The sequence below is a fragment of the Astatotilapia calliptera genome, chromosome 17 (assembly GCF_900246225.1).
Source record: "Astatotilapia calliptera chromosome 17, fAstCal1.2, whole genome shotgun sequence".
NCBI lineage: Eukaryota > Metazoa > Chordata > Actinopteri > Cichliformes > Cichlidae > Astatotilapia > Astatotilapia calliptera.
The window spans coordinates 14,382,560-14,400,957 of record NC_039318.1 but is presented as its reverse complement, the minus strand read 5'-3'; the positions used below and the strand labels follow the sequence as shown (position 1 = coordinate 14,400,957).

The 18,398-nt window shown below is 41.1% G+C and overlaps 1 protein-coding gene and 1 long non-coding RNA gene across 8 annotated transcripts in view; both read right to left on the bottom strand.

The window, feature by feature from the left end:
• The window catches only part of ano2b (anoctamin 2b), a 72,034-nt gene that overhangs the window by 14,558 nt on the left and 39,078 nt on the right, over nt 1–18,398 (bottom strand). For 6 of the 7 annotated variants that reach the window (XM_026146593.1, XM_026146594.1, XM_026146597.1 and 3 more), the window contains 9 exons: nt 17,609–17,691; nt 17,216–17,305; nt 15,798–15,881; nt 10,433–10,507; nt 9,733–9,934; nt 8,383–8,494; nt 8,194–8,251; nt 7,972–8,072; nt 6,335–6,477 (listed from right to left, as the gene is read on the bottom strand). In XM_026146593.1, coding sequence (XP_026002378.1) covers nt 6,335–6,477; nt 7,972–8,072; nt 8,194–8,251; nt 8,383–8,494; nt 9,733–9,934; nt 10,433–10,507; nt 15,798–15,881; nt 17,216–17,305; nt 17,609–17,691 — 948 coding nt within the window. The remainder of the gene's footprint in view (nt 1–6,334; nt 6,478–7,971; nt 8,073–8,193; nt 8,252–8,382; nt 8,495–9,732; nt 9,935–10,432; nt 10,508–15,797; nt 15,882–17,215; nt 17,306–17,608; nt 17,692–18,398) is intronic. The other variant, XM_026146595.1, reaches the window with a different exon arrangement.
• On the bottom strand, nt 10,514–14,178 carry LOC113008806 (uncharacterized). Its single transcript, XR_003270066.1, has 3 exons — nt 12,904–14,178; nt 12,421–12,532; nt 10,514–12,089 (listed from the first exon to the last, which is right to left on the bottom strand). It is a non-coding gene; the product is annotated as an uncharacterized LOC113008806 (long non-coding RNA).

Below are 18,398 nucleotides of genomic sequence, written 5' to 3'. Positions count from 1 at the left end.
TGTCTCAAGGGCACAAAGAACATTGAACCATTGAAAAGTAAAACAAATCAGATGTTTACAACGTTCAAGTTTATGTCACATGCTAACATAAGCCCCAGTGTTTGGCACATTTTGCTTTGGAGAGAAAAGTTGTTTAACTGAAAATCTCTGGATCTGCCTCAAAACTGTTTTCAAGTTAACCCTTGTGAAGCTGCAGTTACGTCGACAGGTTTTTGGACGATGATGCTTGTTTTTGGCAGTTTTGTCCCTGTACACCACCACAGAGTTTTAAATCAAATGATCAGGATGTAATTCAAGTGCAGACTTTCAGCTTTAATTCAAAGGGTTCAACAAAAGCATTAGACTAACTGTTTACGTCAGCTTTTATGCAAAGTCTCCCATTTTCATAGGCTTAAAAGAAATCACACAATTGACAGACAAGGAGTTTTTATCTTTCAATCAAGTTTCCACAATCTGGTAGCTTCATAAAAAGAATGAATGCACTGGGGCAGCTCAGCAAGCCACAGAAGATGACTGCAGTGCAAAATGACAGAATTATTTCCTTGATTAGGAAAAAACACTTCACAACATCAACAAACCAACATTTTCAAAGAAGTGACAATGGCAAAGTCTACAATTGCCAGTATGAATGAAAATACAGAACAATGTGACCAGTGGTTTGCGCCACTGATGATGTTAAGAGAAGAGCACAAAGAAGCAGAGAATCGGCTCTGAAGTGCATAACATCATCTGTCAAACATGGAGGAGGCAGTGTTATGGGATGGGCACGTATGGCAACCACTGGAACCACATCAATAGTGTTAAATAATGATGTGACTGCTGATAGAAGTAACAGGATAAATTATGAAGAGCACAGAGTTGCACTCTCTGCTTAGATTCACAAAAATGCTGCAAAACGGATCAGATAGTGCTTCCCAGTGCACATGGATAATGATCCAAAGCATACTGCAAAAGAAACCCAGGAGTTTGTCAAGGCAAAGACACGGGATATTCTTCAATGGTCAAGTCAGTCACCTGATCTCAACCCAAGACAGCAATCTTCGGTGACTGAAGGTAAAACTGAAGGCGGAGAGACCCACAAACAAGCAGCAACTGAAAGCAGCTGCAGTAAAGGCCTGAAAGAGCATCTCAAATTTAAACTATTACATTTGGTGATGCTGATGGCTTCAGGCGGTAACTACCTTCAAAAAATTTGCATCTAAGTATTCAATCACATATTGATTGTTTAAAATCCACTATAGGCAAGCTACCAAAGAAGCGCCACTGCTCAAATACTTTGGGTTCCAATTGTATTTCTGCTCTTCCACATCTCACGCAATATGAGAAGGAAATCAAACCCACAACACAGGAAGCACATTTTTTCAGTAGCCACTAATACACCCTCGGATTGACATTTGTGAACAGTCATTTGTCTGGTCAAGAGTCACACTGTCTGTCTGGGCTTTTTGGTGGTTCAGAAGATGCCTTTTATGGTTAAACCCTCTGCTGCAGCAGCCAAGCTGAGACATTTTTATGATTAAGCAGTGTTTAATGGGGGTGTGCATCTACACTGTGTGCTGTGTGACTGAGATATTTAATCAGGTGGATTTAATCTGAATTTGTCAAACATCATAATCAATATATCCGTGTAGGTTTTGTATAACCATAGATGTTAGTTAAAAACAATAGGTTTAGATGGATGAATACATTCTTTTTAACCACACAGAGTGGAAGCAGTAATCTAGAAAGTAGTATAAAGTCTGGATTTTTGGCTGAGGACCATAAAGGCAGTTAGGCAGTCTATTTGGACACTGGGTAGAACTGGACTAGTATTTGTTAGAGCAAATGTGCTGTGACATCAACTGAAATCTTGCTGTGATACAAATTTTTCTCCACTTAGTATTGTAAAAGCTTTCATATGATATTAGCATCAATAACCTCAAGGTGGGCTTACAGTCTGATTGGTTTGACAAAGCAAAATGGGGCTGGGTTTGGAGAAATAAATTGTCTAACAAGTCGTCTCATGATCAGTTCACCCGCTTGTGAAGAATGCTGAAAGGAAACCTGAGAAACACAAGGCAGTATTCCTGACTGCGGCCAGTGCAGGACTTCTGTCAGAGCATTGGAACTTTAGCAGTGTGGGAACGGGGATTTCCAGCGAGCGGAAGACTGACGGCTTCACCTCAAGACACTACACTGAGACAATGAGTGGAAAGGAAGAAAATACGGCCGAGGCACAGCGAGCGCTAAAGGGCAAGCTTAGAATAACCCAACATCTACCTGAGCCGAGGTTAACGAGTTCGACCCAGTCACACAAAGAAAGACGCGCATACATTAAATTAAAAAATGAGTTAACACAAATCCAGACTATCCATTCACACACACTCGCTACAGTGCGTGTGTCAGACATTTCTGACATTCCTCTGTGTGCCCTACAGCTACAGCCCAGTCTTCTTGTTCCGCCCGTCCTCACTCTATTCATGTCACATGAAATAACTAAAACACAGCAGAAACATAAAAATCACCAGGTTTTCATCCAGTTTGACCTGGATTACTTTACAGCAGTATAAAACTACCATCATTTTGATGTTCTTAATAGAAACCAAGTGTAAGGTTCCCACAAACATCAAATTCTGCCAAGAAAACTTCACTTTGAAAACACTGTTACACAAGTTCTATATGGCACTGATATCCAAGGAAAACACGGCCCATTTTATGGGTTCACGAAGATCAACACCAATTTTTTTTTACAGGTCAAGCTTGTTGATGCATGTTTGTGAAACTGCTGCAGCGCTTAGACTTCTATCAGCAGTGGGGAAATGATCAGACACCTCAAGCCGTGCAGCATGGAGGCCAGCGCTGCATGTCTCCTTCAAACAGTGCACGTCTTTCATTTGTTTGTTGATTGTATCTCAGTTTCTTGTTTTCTTTTATTCTCTGTACAAAATTAGGGTTCAAATGTATGTTCATTTATCTATTCAGTAAAACCTTTTGAAAGAGGCAGTTTCACAAGCTCACTCTGAATTAGATTGACTCAAAAAAATGTAATCAACCAATCAAAGAAAAATGTTGGGGCTTAAATGAAATTTAGTCAAAATATCACTAGCTTCATTGTTTGCAAAACAGGCATGATGCATGGAATTTACTCTCCCCTGTCATAGGTTATCCTCACTGTATTGGCTGTTGTGTTTTAGCTGTGCCTTTTGATGAGAGATACAAAATGCTTTGTTTTGTTTCTAATGAGCTTCAAAAATTTTTTAAATCTGCTTCTTAAGTTTGAAGTAAGTAACAGTTTCTGGGTCCAAATGCTCCTCTATCCATCCATCCATCTTCTTCCTCTCATCCAACTCGCCCTATAGCAGGCTGGGTATTGAAGATATGCGTAGCTTATTTGAGAGTTTAGAAATGTGTTAGGTAGGATGTAGAATTATTGTAGAGACACTGACACTGCCCTGGATGCAATAAAGGCCTGAGTGTGTCATGAATTTAGGAGTAGATTTCTAGGAGGCCCACCCACTTTGAACTGTGAAAGTAAGACAAAGAGAAGTTAATGTTGAGTGGAAATTGCCCAGGGGAGACCTGGGTGGGGGTCTCAGTGTTTGTAATATGTTAACTCTGTTTTCTCTGTTGTGTAGAGGAATTTGGTGTAGCTCAGGTGAGGAGATTACTTTTATGACCGGCAGGAAGTCACAAACAGAGACACACACACAGTGCTTTGACTGTTATGATGCACCCACACCTACATGCACACTCACTCACGTGCACTCACATAGACATACGAGTACGCGCACGCACACACAGGCACTCACGCGCTCGTGCATACACACACAGACAGAGTTTGCAGTACACCATGGGGGTATTATGATAGGGTCGCTTCTATAAAGCTGACTGTAACAAACAAAGGAGTGGAAGATCTGCAGAGGGACACCGGCCTTGCACGTCTTCCCTTCTAGAAGATGCATGCTTAAATGAAGATGAATAAAGATGAATAAAGGTTTTGTGAAAATGACTACTGAGTTCCGGTGCAGTCTCTGGATGCCCGAGGAATAAAAAGAACCGGGGTGAAACTGATTTCGTAACAGTATGCTAGACAAATTGTCAGCCTGTTGCAGGGCTAACACAGAGAGACACACAACCATTCACACTCACATTCACGCCTATGAACAATTTAGAATCACCAGTTAACCTATCCCTAATAACCGCATGTCTTTGGGCTGCAGGAGGAAGCCGGAGTACCCGAAAAGAAGCCACGCTGACACGGATTGAACAAGAAAACCCCACACAGAAAGGCCCTAATCACAGCGCCACCAGGTACCAAAAACCTGTCAGTACCACAGAGTGAAAAACATGGTCAAAATGATTTAAAATCCAATAAAACAAGAAGTCTGTTCTCTCAGGGTTCACAGTAAAGCATAGCATTCAGCCGTATTGTGAAAAACAACATTTACAAGGTTTCACTGAGTTCAAAGCTGCCAGTCAGCAACCTCACTGATATCTAACATGTCACCCAGTGCGAGCTGGAGGCCATCACCTGATGAAGCCAGCAGAACTACATCATCTGCAAAAAGACAGGGATGAGATTCTGAGATCATCTAAGTGGAAGCCTTTTGCCACTTGGCTACGCCTAAAAATTATGAACAGAATCGGTGACAAAGGGCAGCTCTGGCAGAGCCCATCACCCACCGGAAACGAGTCCGACTTATTGCCAGCGGACTAAACTCCTGCAACAGCTGTATCACGCTTCCCGAAGCACCTCCCACAGGACACCCCAGGGACAAGGTCGAATGCCATGTCCAAGTCCAGAAAACACATAAACTTGTTGGCCAAACTCTCATGCGCCCTCAAGTATCCTCGATACTGTATCTGAGGAGTATGGCATCTTACCTGTCTAAGATGCCATACAAAGAACTGAGAAGTTGTTGCTTATCCAAGGTGATTTTAAACACTCAACACTGATGGCAAGCCTATACATTTAAAATGGCGTAAATAGCATGGAGTGGTGTCAGGCAATGATAAGTTGGGCAGCTCCAGCTTACAGTGGTTTATTGGAATCCTTGCCATCCATCCATCCATCCATCCATCCATCCATCCATCTTCATCCGCTTTATCCGGGGCCGGGTCGCGGGGGCAGCAGCCTAAGCAAAGAGGCCCAGACCTCCCTCTCCCCAGCCACCTCCTCCAGCTTATCCGGGGGAACACCAAGGCGTTCCCAGGCCAGCCGAGAGATATAATCTCTCCAGCGTGTCCTGGGTCTGCCCCGGGGCCTCCTCCCGGTGGGACATGCCTGGAACACCTCACCCAGGAGGCGCCCAGGGGGCATCCTTGTCAGATGCCCGAACCACCTCAGCTGGCTCCTTTCGATGTGGAGCAGCAGCTGCTCTACTCTGAGCCCCTCTCGGATGGCCGAACTTCTCACCCGATCTCTAAGGGAGAGGCCAGCCACCCTTCGGAGGAAGCTCATTTCTGCCGCTTGTATCCGCGATCTCGTTCTTTCGGTCACTACCCACAGCTCGTGGCCATAGGTGAGGGTAGGGACGTAGATCGACCGGTAAATTGAGAGCTTCGCTTTTACACTCAGCTCCCTCTTCACCACGACGGACTGGTGCAGCGTCCGCATTACTGCAGCTGCAGCCCCAATCAGTCTGTCGATCTCCGGCTCCCTTCTCCCATCACTCGCGAACAAGACCCCGAGATACTTGAACTCCTCCACTTGGGGCAGGAACTCATCCCCGACCCGGAGTGGGCACTCCACCCTTTTCCGGCTGAGAACCATGGCCTCAGATTTGGAGGTGCTGATCCTCATTCCCGCTGCTTCACACTCGGCTGCGAACCGTTCCAGTGCGAGCTGGAGGCCCTCACCCGATGAAGCCAACAGAACCACATCATCTGCAAAAATCAGAGATGAGATTCTGAGGCCACCAAAGCGAAAGCCCTCCGTCACTTGGCTGCGCCTAGAAATCCTGTCCATAAAAATTATGAACAGAACCGGAGACAAAGGGCAGCCCTGGCGGAGCCCATCACCCACCAGGAACGAGTCCAGGAATTCCCACCAGGAGTTCCTGGTGGGTGGGAATCCTTGCCATTATTATAAATAAATATTCTAAATACTATTGTTCTTATTTTAAAAACTAATGCCTCCTGTTTTTAATATTTTCTGTCTTTCGTCTCTGCTTGCCTTCCTGTAAATGTCCCTGCATTCCACTGTAGTAAACAGAGTTCATCAACTCACAGCACTGCACAGTTTTGCAGTGACATCTGTTGGAAAGCAGCATAATGTAAACGTCTTATGTGTCTTATATAAGTTTTCAGGCTACAGACTGTGAGGCCATTTTTCTCTGTGTGTATGCATACTCACTCATCTCCATGTATTCTGGAGTGAGGCCTTCAAAGGGAGCCAGGGCATAGTCCAGGTTCCACTGCTGAGGTGGCTTCTCTTCCTCCCTCGCCTTTGGTGTCGTTTCTTTTTCCTTTAATGTACGGACCAATTTCTTCAATTTCCTGTTAAAATGAAGGAAGATGAAAGTGCAAAGACAATAAAAGACTTTACCTTTACTGCAACTGTACTATGTGTAAGGCTCCAACTGACTGCTGGGTTATAGCTGTGATTAATCCCTACTGCAAAAATCCATTCTAAAGTTGTCAGAGGCAGGGCATGAATACCTTCCACTCACAATTCCTGCTTTCTTGTTTACTTTAAGTAAAAGATATCAAAGCTGGAAACTAAAATAGGTGGCACCGATGCAGTTGAATGAGTGCAATGACTCCAACAAAACGATCGCATTTGGAGTTTCTAGCACAGCACAGAGTCGTTAAAACTCTCTAGACCTTAGCTGGAACAATAAAAGATTTGCAGACTGCTTGTGAAACATAATAGCAAAATAAGTATTTACAGAGGTGCTGAAATGCTGATGTTTGTTGAAAACCCAGTGAACTGACAGCCAGGGGCTGAATGTTTTAGGGTTTTTATGTAAGCGAAAAAGGGAACAGCCAACAGAGAACTGAAGAGACAGTGAAGGAAAGTGAGAGCATGGGTGTTTCTCTAAGAATGCACTCTTACATGAGTAATACAACCATAAATATGCATGTGTGTTTGCAGTTTGGTGAAGGGATATACAATACAACCTAAATATTTTTTATGTTTTGTTTGCATAAACACACATGGAGCAACAGGGCACATGTGATGAGTTACACACCTGCACACAACAATTCTACCAGGTGTGAAACTTTTAAGGAGATGAATGTGTAACAGTGGAAAGGATGGCATGCAGATATGATTGCATGTGCTGCAACTTGCAGGTCCATCAAGATGACTAACAGAGCTTTTGATGAAGCTCACCTAATGAGTGAGTAAAGCAACAATAAAAGTGTAGCCTGAAGCTAGAAAGGGTGTCTGGTTGACATCTGTTATAAACGTAGATGACCTTTGAGCTTTCAGATTTGCATGTTAATGCTAAGCTATTGCACAAAACCACTGTCCAGACACGGAAGGAATGTTACTAGAACAAGAAAGGGCAGAGCAGATGCTGCAAGAAATTGTCAGCAAGTGTGTGTGTGTGTGTGTGTGTGTGTGTGTGTGTGTGTGTGTGTGTGTGTGTGTGTGTGTACACACGTTTAGACATCTTTGTGGGAATAGAAAATTGGCATGCTACTATACTTGTGGGGACCAACAGTCACAAAACACTCGTCCCCATGTGTTTGAAGGCATTGTTGAGGCTCAAAATGTGGTGTTGGTGTCAGGTTTATAATTGGGTTACGGTTAAGTATAAAGAGCATGGTTTTTCTGTAGCCATTAATTATAGGTTCAGTGCACTGGCATAGGTTTAGGGTAAGGTATTCATTTTTGATTTTCAGGGTTAGAGTAAGCGGCTGGGGAAAGCATTATGTCAATGTCCAAATGATATCAAACACTAGCAATCAAACACATACAAGGGACAATCTTATTGCCTGACTGCTTCTTTTCATTTTTATCTTCATACAAATCGATGGACTTACGGGATGCCAATCTCAAAGATGTTGTTCTGGATTAGTTGCTTCCCCAACATGATGATGCTGAGCTGAATACACAACTCAATGAGGCACCCTCCTGGAGCACACTGGGGGATACATATCATTTTTTTTTTTTTTTTTTTTTACACATTACACTGTAACTTTTGAATCCAATTTCGCTAATCCAAATGAAAAACAAACTTATGTTTAAAGGTAAAAATCACACACCTCCTCCATCCGAAAATCATTAAACACATACACATAATTTCCCGGGCGTCCAGCAAACCTGCAAAAACGTACAAAAAAAAACATTAGGTCCCAGTAGTGACACTAAAAAGAAGTGGGTGTCATTTTATAGGTGACATTTCAGATGTGGTGTTCATGGTACAATGGTGAACACAAACACAGAGGGCTTACCGTCCCTTGAAGAAAGCCACGTAAAAGATGGGAGCATATGCGTTCATAAACTTGAGTAAGAAGGCTTTCAGGATGAGCCGTTCTTCAAAGTTGGTTTCTGTTTTAGGAATCTCTGAAAAATAGTTGATGTGAAACAGTGAGAAAGAGTTAGCACGGTATTTCATGAGTGCTACAGAAAAAGAGACATGCTAATAGAAATGAAATGGGGCCTATGTAAAAGAAACATCAAGCAAACACATGCACAGCTCTATTAGGCTTGTATTTCTAAGGTGTCCACATTATTTTTTCTACAGTGTGACTCTAGACTGTTATGACTGCACAAGAATGGCGTCTGTTCAGCAGAAAGTGACAACTCTGCAAGTGAAGAGAGTTTAACATGATCACTGTGCTGGAAGTAGGTTAAAATACTGGAACTTTTCACATTGCACATCATCTCTCTCACACACACTCACAAGCGCACAACACACACACACACACTCTCTCTCTCTTCCCTCACATTTTTCCATCTAATTTTTTTCTATTTCAGAGGTTTTGAATATGAATATAAATGTAGGAAAACCCTCCTGGGATGACTGATGGGATGGCTGGAGCATGAAAACATCAAAGTTTTATCAAGCTGTCCACCATGAGGCAGAAGGACTCTTTCTCAGATACAGAAGATGAAGATGATTACATGTTTTATCAAGAGACCTAGGCATTATTTTACTCCTAGCATTTGTAAATGTGTCATTCTGGATATTTGAAACAACTCCCTGATTTCCAGAAATCAGGGTTAGATTAGATTCAAGGAGTAAATTACTAGCAGGATATAATTACCTTAGCTTAGAAACAAAACCAGGGCAATCTACTGGCCTAGCCTTAACGTAGGAAATATCAGTCTGTTGCAACTGTCATGCCAGTACATGTTCCCAAATAGACTGTAGTTAACAGGATGTATGAAGAGCTTGTATAATAAATAAATCGATCGATCGATCGATCGATCGATCGATCTATCGATAGATAGATATTTTTTTTAAACTATAAAAAAAAAAAACCATACTTATAGCAATTCAAAAAATACATTTCTAAAGTTAATCAGACTTTGATGACTTTGAGACTTGATATCATGCATGGTGACCAGCATGGTGACTGTTAAGCTAAGCTAACATCTTGTGCAGTTACAGCTTCATTATTAAAGATATTCAAATGTTAATGATCTTTTTACTTAACTCTTGGCAGGAAAGAAAACCAATCAAGGTTTTTAGCAGTGTTCACCAGTGGATCCAGTTTTCCCCCCATTCTCTCTGGTACTTGAAACCAAAGTTACTTTACTAGAATAGAGTAAAAGGACATCTGTGTGTGTGTCTGTACCTAGCTCAGTTAACCACACTGCCACAGCACCGTAGATTTCATCCAGAATCAAGATAACCACGAGGTTGATGATGACCGCAGTGGCAGTGACTGTCACCCGAACATTGTGCCTGATCTCCGGGTCAGGGCTCATCGCCATGATCGCAGAGATTGTGATGCGGTAAATGATGACGCCGAAAACTGCAGAAAATGTCAGCGCAAACTGGAAGCAAAAACACAAGCAAAGGAAGGGTAGTTATTACTCAAATCGTTATAGAGCAATGGCTAGACTTATTATGCTCTCACACTTCAATTCTGAGAAAATGACACGGCTAGGCTAGATCAGATGTAACCAAACCTTATTTTAAAATCATACATATCTCAGAGAGGGGGATAGTAATGTTGAGAAACTCGTGCTTAAAGTGGTAACTTTCGGGATGAATAAAGTATTCTGATTCTGATTCTGATTTAGAAGGAAAAAATGTGCGCTTTGGTAAGTTTGAGCTAAAAGTATTTCTTTACTGCTAAATCCAACTGGAAAGAAAGATCTAATTGTATTCTGTTATCCGCTGTTGCTTGATGAGGTCAATCCAACCTTATAAAGTCAAATGGATCTTAAGAAAAAAAAAAAAAAGGAAAAAGGAATCCCTTTTATTCCCAGCTCTGCACATACATTTTTCTCATCCTACACTGGCCCTAAAACACATTTTTAAATACTCACCATGAAGAGGATAGAGGACACGTTTATCAAGTATCCGGGAAGGCGATCTTTCCAGGTCAGCTTCTCTATAGGAGACTGACAGAAAAAACAGAGGAGGAGAAAAGAGGGAAAATTCCAAATCAGTCATACAGGAATCTGTGGATCTTTAAGTTTGTTTTTAAATCTGTTATCCAGAACAGAGAGCCTACAGAGACGTCTTAAAAAGAGAGAAAAACAAAGCCCCTTCCTCCTTTCAAATGGTTTGTAAAAACTGAGTTTAGAGCGAAACAAGCAGCCAGTGAATTTCACACGACCACGGGGAACATTACCACATCTCAGCACAGACATAAGGGAGCATAAAAATGTGTTTTACTGTACGCAGCCTAAATTCAAACACTTGCTTGAGGACATCGTTTTATTCCAGAGAATCTCTAACATCCAGATGACTCCCAGCTGATTCATCCATTCTCCCAGGCATTAACCACATTAACTGGCTTCTACTTTGGAGCGATTTCAGGTCTAAGAAAACACAAGTATCTGCTTTCTTGCCAAGATTCAGATAGGAAGATTGATTTCTACAACCTCGAAAACCAGGTTACAGCCAGGAGACAGTAGCAATGCATAATTTAAAATGCTAGGAGATGACAGAAGGATCTGGTTTTGCCCAGCTACTAAACCCTGTGCAAACAAAAGTCTCGCCCAGAATGTCAGAAATTTTAATAATGGAATGTAACCTGTACAGTTACAGTTTACAGTGGAACAAAACCGCTGTCAAACTGTTTCAAATCTTCCACCCCCAGGTGGTGCTTATAGGCATATGGAAATAATGCATACATGAACATCTTCACACAGTGATAGGAAGTCAGTTTGCACACACAGACCTGAGTGGATCAAAACCCTGTATACTCTGAAGAGGGATTATGCAGCCTGGCAGTGCAATGGCACCATCTAGTGAATATGATGGCATTGTACACCCTGCAATACAAGCTTTTTAAAAACAGAAACAGGCAAATATACATATGAACCGTCACGAATAAGCTTATACAGTGGGTTGAAAGGGGAGTGTTAGACATTTAATCTGAGATTTAGAGTAAGACACCACGTCTAGGAGTAGCATCAGTTTAAAATATGGGGACGCAATAGAATTGTAGAATTAAAATGACGTACACATTTCTGCATGCAAGGACACATTTTGACATTTTGACATTTATTAGAACTACATTAATACTGGTCTAATTGCTTCAACCACTCAAGAGTTCTGCCCTTTAGTCATCTGAGGACCTCTTGGTTTTTCACTAAATAGTAAATGCACATTTAGACAGCCTTAACCATTAAAGCATGTTTCTTGCATACATCATTAGGTAGTCCTTTGGTTGCTCCAACATTTGCACTGCAGATCTGAGGTGTGTATGCTACATTCAAGTTGTGTTTTTATAAAATTAATAATGTGTTTTTCAAGCCCACTACAAACTTTAAGAGACAAATTAATTATGAGGTGTTAGCCAAGTAAATTATTGGATTACAAACAAATCTCTTAAATGTGAAGTTTTTTATTGTCACTTCAGTTCTACAACATTGTTCACTTTGCAGCTTTTGGCAAGTATTCCCAGAGAGACAGTGAGTCCAGAAGCCTTTCACTTGGGGTCAGGTTGTAGGTTGTTCGCTGATGATTGAAGACCTATAACAAAAAAAAAAAAAAAAGACAAGTCATTTTAAAAACCCAATTCTAATAAAGTTTTAGTTAAAATTGAGAATTTGCTAAGTAATAAGTAAGATTAAAAGTTAAAACAGAGACTGTGACTTTTTATAGCTCTCTGGCATTCTGGATTAGACTCCACCTGACTGGTTCTCCATTGCTGTGTTTCAAAAGTTCAGCTAGTAATTTGTTTTAAAAAATGACCAACAAAAGGACAATTCATGGCAGAAATCCAAGAAACCATTAACACCAAAAATATTTAAAAGAAACAATCTTTCAGCAAAAACCAAAAATAATCAAAATAAAGCCATACCATCTTCTCTTAAGGTTCTCACTTCTCCACCCCCTTTTCCAGACTCTTAGCCTGGTTCAAGTGCTGAAGGAAAATTTGATCACACCAGGACTCGTGACAAATTTCCAATCTGCTAGAGACAGAAGAGCAAAACAAGATTTAAATGAAATGTAAAATAAGGCTGCATTAAACTGCAACAAGTTATCATCAGTAGTTTCTACTTTTCACAGACACTACCACTTCTATTATTAAATAGTACTATGTATGCAAAACTATTACTGCTACCAAGTATAAATTCTTCATATTAACCTTTTTTAAAAGACTATTACTAGAATAATAAAACGTGTTAGCACTTGAATGTGACGTGGGCACTATGTGCATACTTGTCAGTTTAGATCAGATTAGATTAAGTGTGTAAATCAACTTGTGCGTTCTACTTTGGTAACCAGCAGCAGATGTCTACACTGTGTTCAGACAACAAACCAACTCATTTAATTAACTTACCGGATGGTTTTGGCAAGCTTCTTGAAAACGACCTCGTTGAGTCTTCTAAACTTGGGAACGCTGGAAAGTGTGTTTGTTTGCACTCAGAGTGCGGTGTTGAGAAATGACAAACAGGTTTCATCCTGATTACAACTGACGAAATACATTTGATTTAAAAATACACAATTTCGCTAACATTTTTCTTTCTCATTATTCTGTTGGAACAAAGTCGTTAGCCTTTCAAACGGAGGGCCTTTTGTCTTAACTGAACATGCACATATTAAATATAAAAACTTTAATGGAAATGAAAGTGTTACATGGAACACAATGTGCTTTTCTGCTCAAGTCCATTATTCAGATTTATGCAGTCTCTCACTTATAACGTCTATGCAGTGAGCAGTGTATAAAAGAACCAGAAACGAAATCAGCAACTTGTTTTTAATCTGTACATTTATCATCATTTTGAGAATCGCGCCTTTTGGACATGAGCCTTCATTTCAAACATAAATGCTTTTCTTTGCTTTGCTTTGCTTAAATGTTAAGAATGATGTTATACATATAGTACCATTTCACCATTTTCAGGCACATCTAATGCAATGTAAGTGTCTAAGACAGAGCTGGCTTCCCTTTAGGATTCTGGGCTTTAAAACATGTGACCCTCTCTCTTTTTTTAGTTTGTCTTGTATTATTAGCACTAACATGCCCTGTAGTTCAAAAACTGATTTGAAACATTGTGACAGTGATTTGTCCGTCACTGAAGATTAGCCACTGATGTAGTTACGGCACTTTTACTGTCAGTTTGCAAATGTAAGCATGCAGCCTGAGCTCTGTACTTAAAGTAGCCAAAATGAATGCTCAACTTGATTTACCCAACATTTATAAGTGCTTAGTATGCCGAAGGCATATTGCTTTAAAATAACAGGACCAACGTAGAAGACTCAAAAACCAAAGACCCATTTTACTCACGTATATGTTCATATAATCTTTTGATTTGATCCTACAGCACATTCAGGTAACAATGGTTCAAGTGTGTGAGAGGGAGTTGTGTGTCGCCATAGTGACGGTCACTAATCTTACCCCTGGCTTCCTGCCCAGCATGCATCACTCCCACTCAGCCCGCCCTCCCTCAGTTTCTTTCCATCCCTCTACTTCTCCAAGTCGGCTTATTTGTGTTGTGCATCTTTTTGTCATATAAATTTGTGTTTTAAGTCTCACACTCTGTCATTTCTGCATTCACAGAATTCCATCCGCGTCTTGATGTCAGTGGCTTCCATCTCCTCCTTCAGCCAGCTTATTATCCCAGCAGGGTACCTGATCAGAGCTAGGTGTTGATAGCCTAGACTTTGTTTTTGCCATTCAGCTGACTCCCCAGGACTTGCCTGAACCTCTGCAGGTACTTGGTGTTTGCAGCTTTCATAGTGGCCTCTTCATGGTTCCCATTTGCCTGTGGGATCCCCAGGTACTTGTAGCTGTTTGTTTGTTTGTTTTTTTGACAGTAGACCTAACCACAATTAACTTGTCATACAAGAAAAGGTGTAACAAACAGTATGTCTCCGTTGAGTCCATTAATGTCATGTGGTACACCTGCGATGAGGAAAAAGCCCACAGAGATAAAGGTTGCAAAGAAGGATTAGCAGCTCACCCAATTCATAAGGGGGTCCTGTTAACTGTCTAGCAACAAGGTTTGTAGAAAAGAAATCCTTTAGATCCAACAAATCATTTTACCTTTGCTGTGTTATAAAGAATGTTCCTTTTTTAAAGACTATATTGGAAGGATTTCTTAACATTAATTAGCTTAACTACCTGGGAAAACAGTACTACAGTGCTTTGGTTGAGAACTATTTTCAGACCTGGATTAATACTTCTTTGATTAGTGTGTAAAGTGTGTGTTTAGCCTGTTTAATGACAAGGCAGTTTGAGAAAGGAAAGACATGCACGAACTCATCCAGGGTGGAATAGAACCAGGCCGCACATGGGTCACCTACCAGCACCCAAGTTGAGCCAGATTTCATTCCATTCTGAGAAAAAAGCAAAAATCATACACTACTATCTGAATTTTTCCCAGAGCACATGTTCTACAGGGTGACGTGGGCAGTGGAATGCAGGGTAATTTTGTGTGTCATGCCCTTCACTTGTACCATCATTCCCACCAAGCTGCAAAGCGCAATTTTTTCCCTCCCTACTTTCTGTGTTTCTGTTTTCTGCCTGCTTGATTGCAGGATGTGATGAGCGGGGGAAGTCAGACTGCCAGCTGCTTGTCATCATCCTGCTCTGCAATAAATACCTAGATCCAACACTTTGACTGTGAAAACATTGTATACACAACTGCCAGATCATGCAGTCTCTGTTAGTTTATTGCCCACTCATGTATTCGCATTTACCAACACCTGTTCTTCTCTGTCTGCAGCATTCATCTGCCTAAGCCCCTTCTTATCTTTCTCAGTTCTGAGCTCTCTGTTCTCTGAACTTCTCATACAGCAGTCCTTAGCTGCATTGGTGCCCTGGCCCTGCCTATTGCTTCAACCTCATCGTGACCTCCATTCAAACCCAACTCTCTCCCACCAACAATGAATATTTTTTTTTTTTTTTTTTTAAATACGCAATCTTCCTGTTCCTGCTCATATCTGTGCTCTGCTTTCGGGTTCATCAACTAGCCCAACTATATGGGCAATTTTAACTCCTGCTGTGGTCATCACATACCTGGATTGATATATTTAAAAGGGGTATGCTAGAAAACATACAAAGAAATACCTGTGAAGTGGAAACGGTAGCACCCTGAGGATGGGACAGGAAGAGAAGAACAGACAGCAGCCTGCAGGAGGGGAAAGAAAGGATAGGGAAAGCAAGGTGGGAGCAGGAGGGAAAAGAAAAGGACAGGTGGTAGAAGAGGACAGGGGAAGGAGAGGAGGGGTTACCGGTATTCCTGCAGACATGGCTGACAGTAGTTTTTGTCTCCATCTGTCCTTCCCTGTCACTGTCCCGTCCTCCTGCTTTGCTGGCTGAAAGACAGGGGGGACAAGTTACAGACACACAGACAGACAGACAAATACACAGACAGACACAGACAGACAGACACACCCACTATCACTCAAAAGCTTGGAGGATGTTTTTCTCTTTGCACATAAAGCATATTTGTTTATATAAAATATAACATATTTATTTAAGTCACATCGATTTACAACAATTCTATTAATTATGAATCACACCTCCTTTTTAATGGACCATCTGTGTGGCACACTTTCAGCAACAAGCATTCCTGTACTCCACATTATATTACCTAATACAAGTTTGTTAAAAGTCAAAAAATAAAAAATAAAAAAACAAAAAAAACATGAAGGACCGAAAGACTCTGATAAAGTCAGGGTTGGGTACCAAACTCTGTACTTTTTAGGGTACTGACTGAATTATCTACTGAAAACCAACTCACACTAAATCATTCGGTGCCAAATTTTAGGTAAGCGTAAGAAAGAGCATGACTATTACTAACTATCACTCAAGTTAACCAAAAGATCTCTCAGGTGTGGTTACGCTTTCAAAAAATAAAAATAAAAATTGCGCAACGATTGCTCTCTGTAACATTTGCAGAGGAAAATGAAGGGGAAAAAAAATGGCAACACATCAAATCTGAGGAAACACCTGGTCAAACACAAAGTGCATTGGCTCTGAAGAGTGTCCCATATTTGATTGGCTGAAAGCCACCGAAGGACCTGCAGCTAACTTTCGCAAGTCTTTCGCCAACGTATAAGAAGTTGAACCCATTGATGGTGAGGAATCTTTAAGTGGCACACTAACAGCTCTATCAATTTCTTCATTGTGGTTATGGGTCAGGAGATAGAGTGGTTCATCCACTAATCAGAAGGTTGGGTGGGTTCCTGGCTGCTCCAGCCTGCATGCCAAAGTATCTGTGGGCAAGATACTAAATCCTGAGTTGCAACTACAGTATATATGATCAGCTCCCAGGAAGATCTTTTAAATTTTTCTATTTTTCTTCCCTAATCAATTTTGGGATGGTGTAATGATGATCCTGTGTCATGTGAACCAGTTCCCTGCTTCCCTCTGGCAGCAGCAGGCAGCCATCTGTTACCACTGCAAAAGTATGTGGGCCAACAGGACTCAGTGTGATTGACCTGGTTTACACAGAGAATCTAGATCACTCCCAGTCATGAGATAATCTTGGACATGTTGAAAACCAGCTGGGTGAAAGGAAATATATTTCCTTCATATTTGTATTATGTATACAGATCACTGAATTTAAAAAACATGACTTGTTACCATAACACGTTCCTATAGTAAGCACTTTAATAGTATAGCTTTGTTTTCTTTGCCTTCCTACCTCATTCTTTTTCTTCTTCTTTTTCTTATTGTTCTGCTTCTTCTGTCTTTTCTGCAGGAGGACGGTCTCATATCTTGGCCTGGGGTGTTCCTGAAAGAAAACAGGAGTGAGAAGGAGTTAGGTTCTGGACATTCTATCTGACTCTCATGTGGGCATCTATGTGTATGCCACATGTACATTCCAGGCTAGTGTGGGATTAGCATTAGATGATAATGCATTTAGTGCCAATGTTAAGTGTCACTGCAGGAGGAGGTAGTGTGGCCACACACAGATTGTAGGAGTGAAACTGGTTAAGAAAAAAGAAAAAACCTCTGCCAATCTGAATGTTCAGAAATTTTTCTGCTAATTTTGTAGGTTTGATGCGTTTATGTTTGCACTTTAAAAAGCATTTACCTCATCCTCCTCAATGCCTGTCAAGTCCCAGCTGAAGCTCAGACTGATCTGACGTCGCTTCCACTGTTCCAGAAATAGCACCGCTGCACAATCACACAAACGAGGAACTTTAATAAAGGTTACAGTTTCGTAAATCTCCAATTGCAAGTTTCCAACTGCATCATATGACTTAAAAGTTGACCCTAAGTTTTTATTTTAGAGTTGACTAAACTACTTCTTTTTCAATTGATTCAACGACATAGAGGGCAAGCAAGAAAGCAAGAGAGAAATAATGCATTTGTCCCCTAATTGCTCTTTGACAGTGACTTGGTGTAATTTAAATTTACAGCTGCCCAACCTGAGCTGTTCCTGTGACTTATTTGTAACATATATACTCATTTCTAATCGTGTCCATTCTGGTCATTGCCAATGAAGGATTTAACATCTTCCACCTCCCATCTTGCCTTTGTACCAGTCTCCAAACCAGACATCATAGTAACTCTCACTACTGTCCTGCAAACCTTTGCTTTCACACTTGCTGCTATCAACAAAATCACCTATTCACCTCTCTCATGTGCTGTATGTTGCTTTGGATAGCTGCCAACAGATGTTTAACTCATCTATCTTCAAAACATCTGCTGAGTGCAGCTTCACTCTTACACCCGTCACCCTCTCTTTCACACAAACTTATTCTGTCTTGTTTCCAGGGACTTGTCCTTTTCTCTCCACTGTATACCTCCACCTCTCCTGGCTCTCTTCCACCTGCTTCCTACTCTCACTACAGATCTTAATGTCATCTGTGAAAATGATA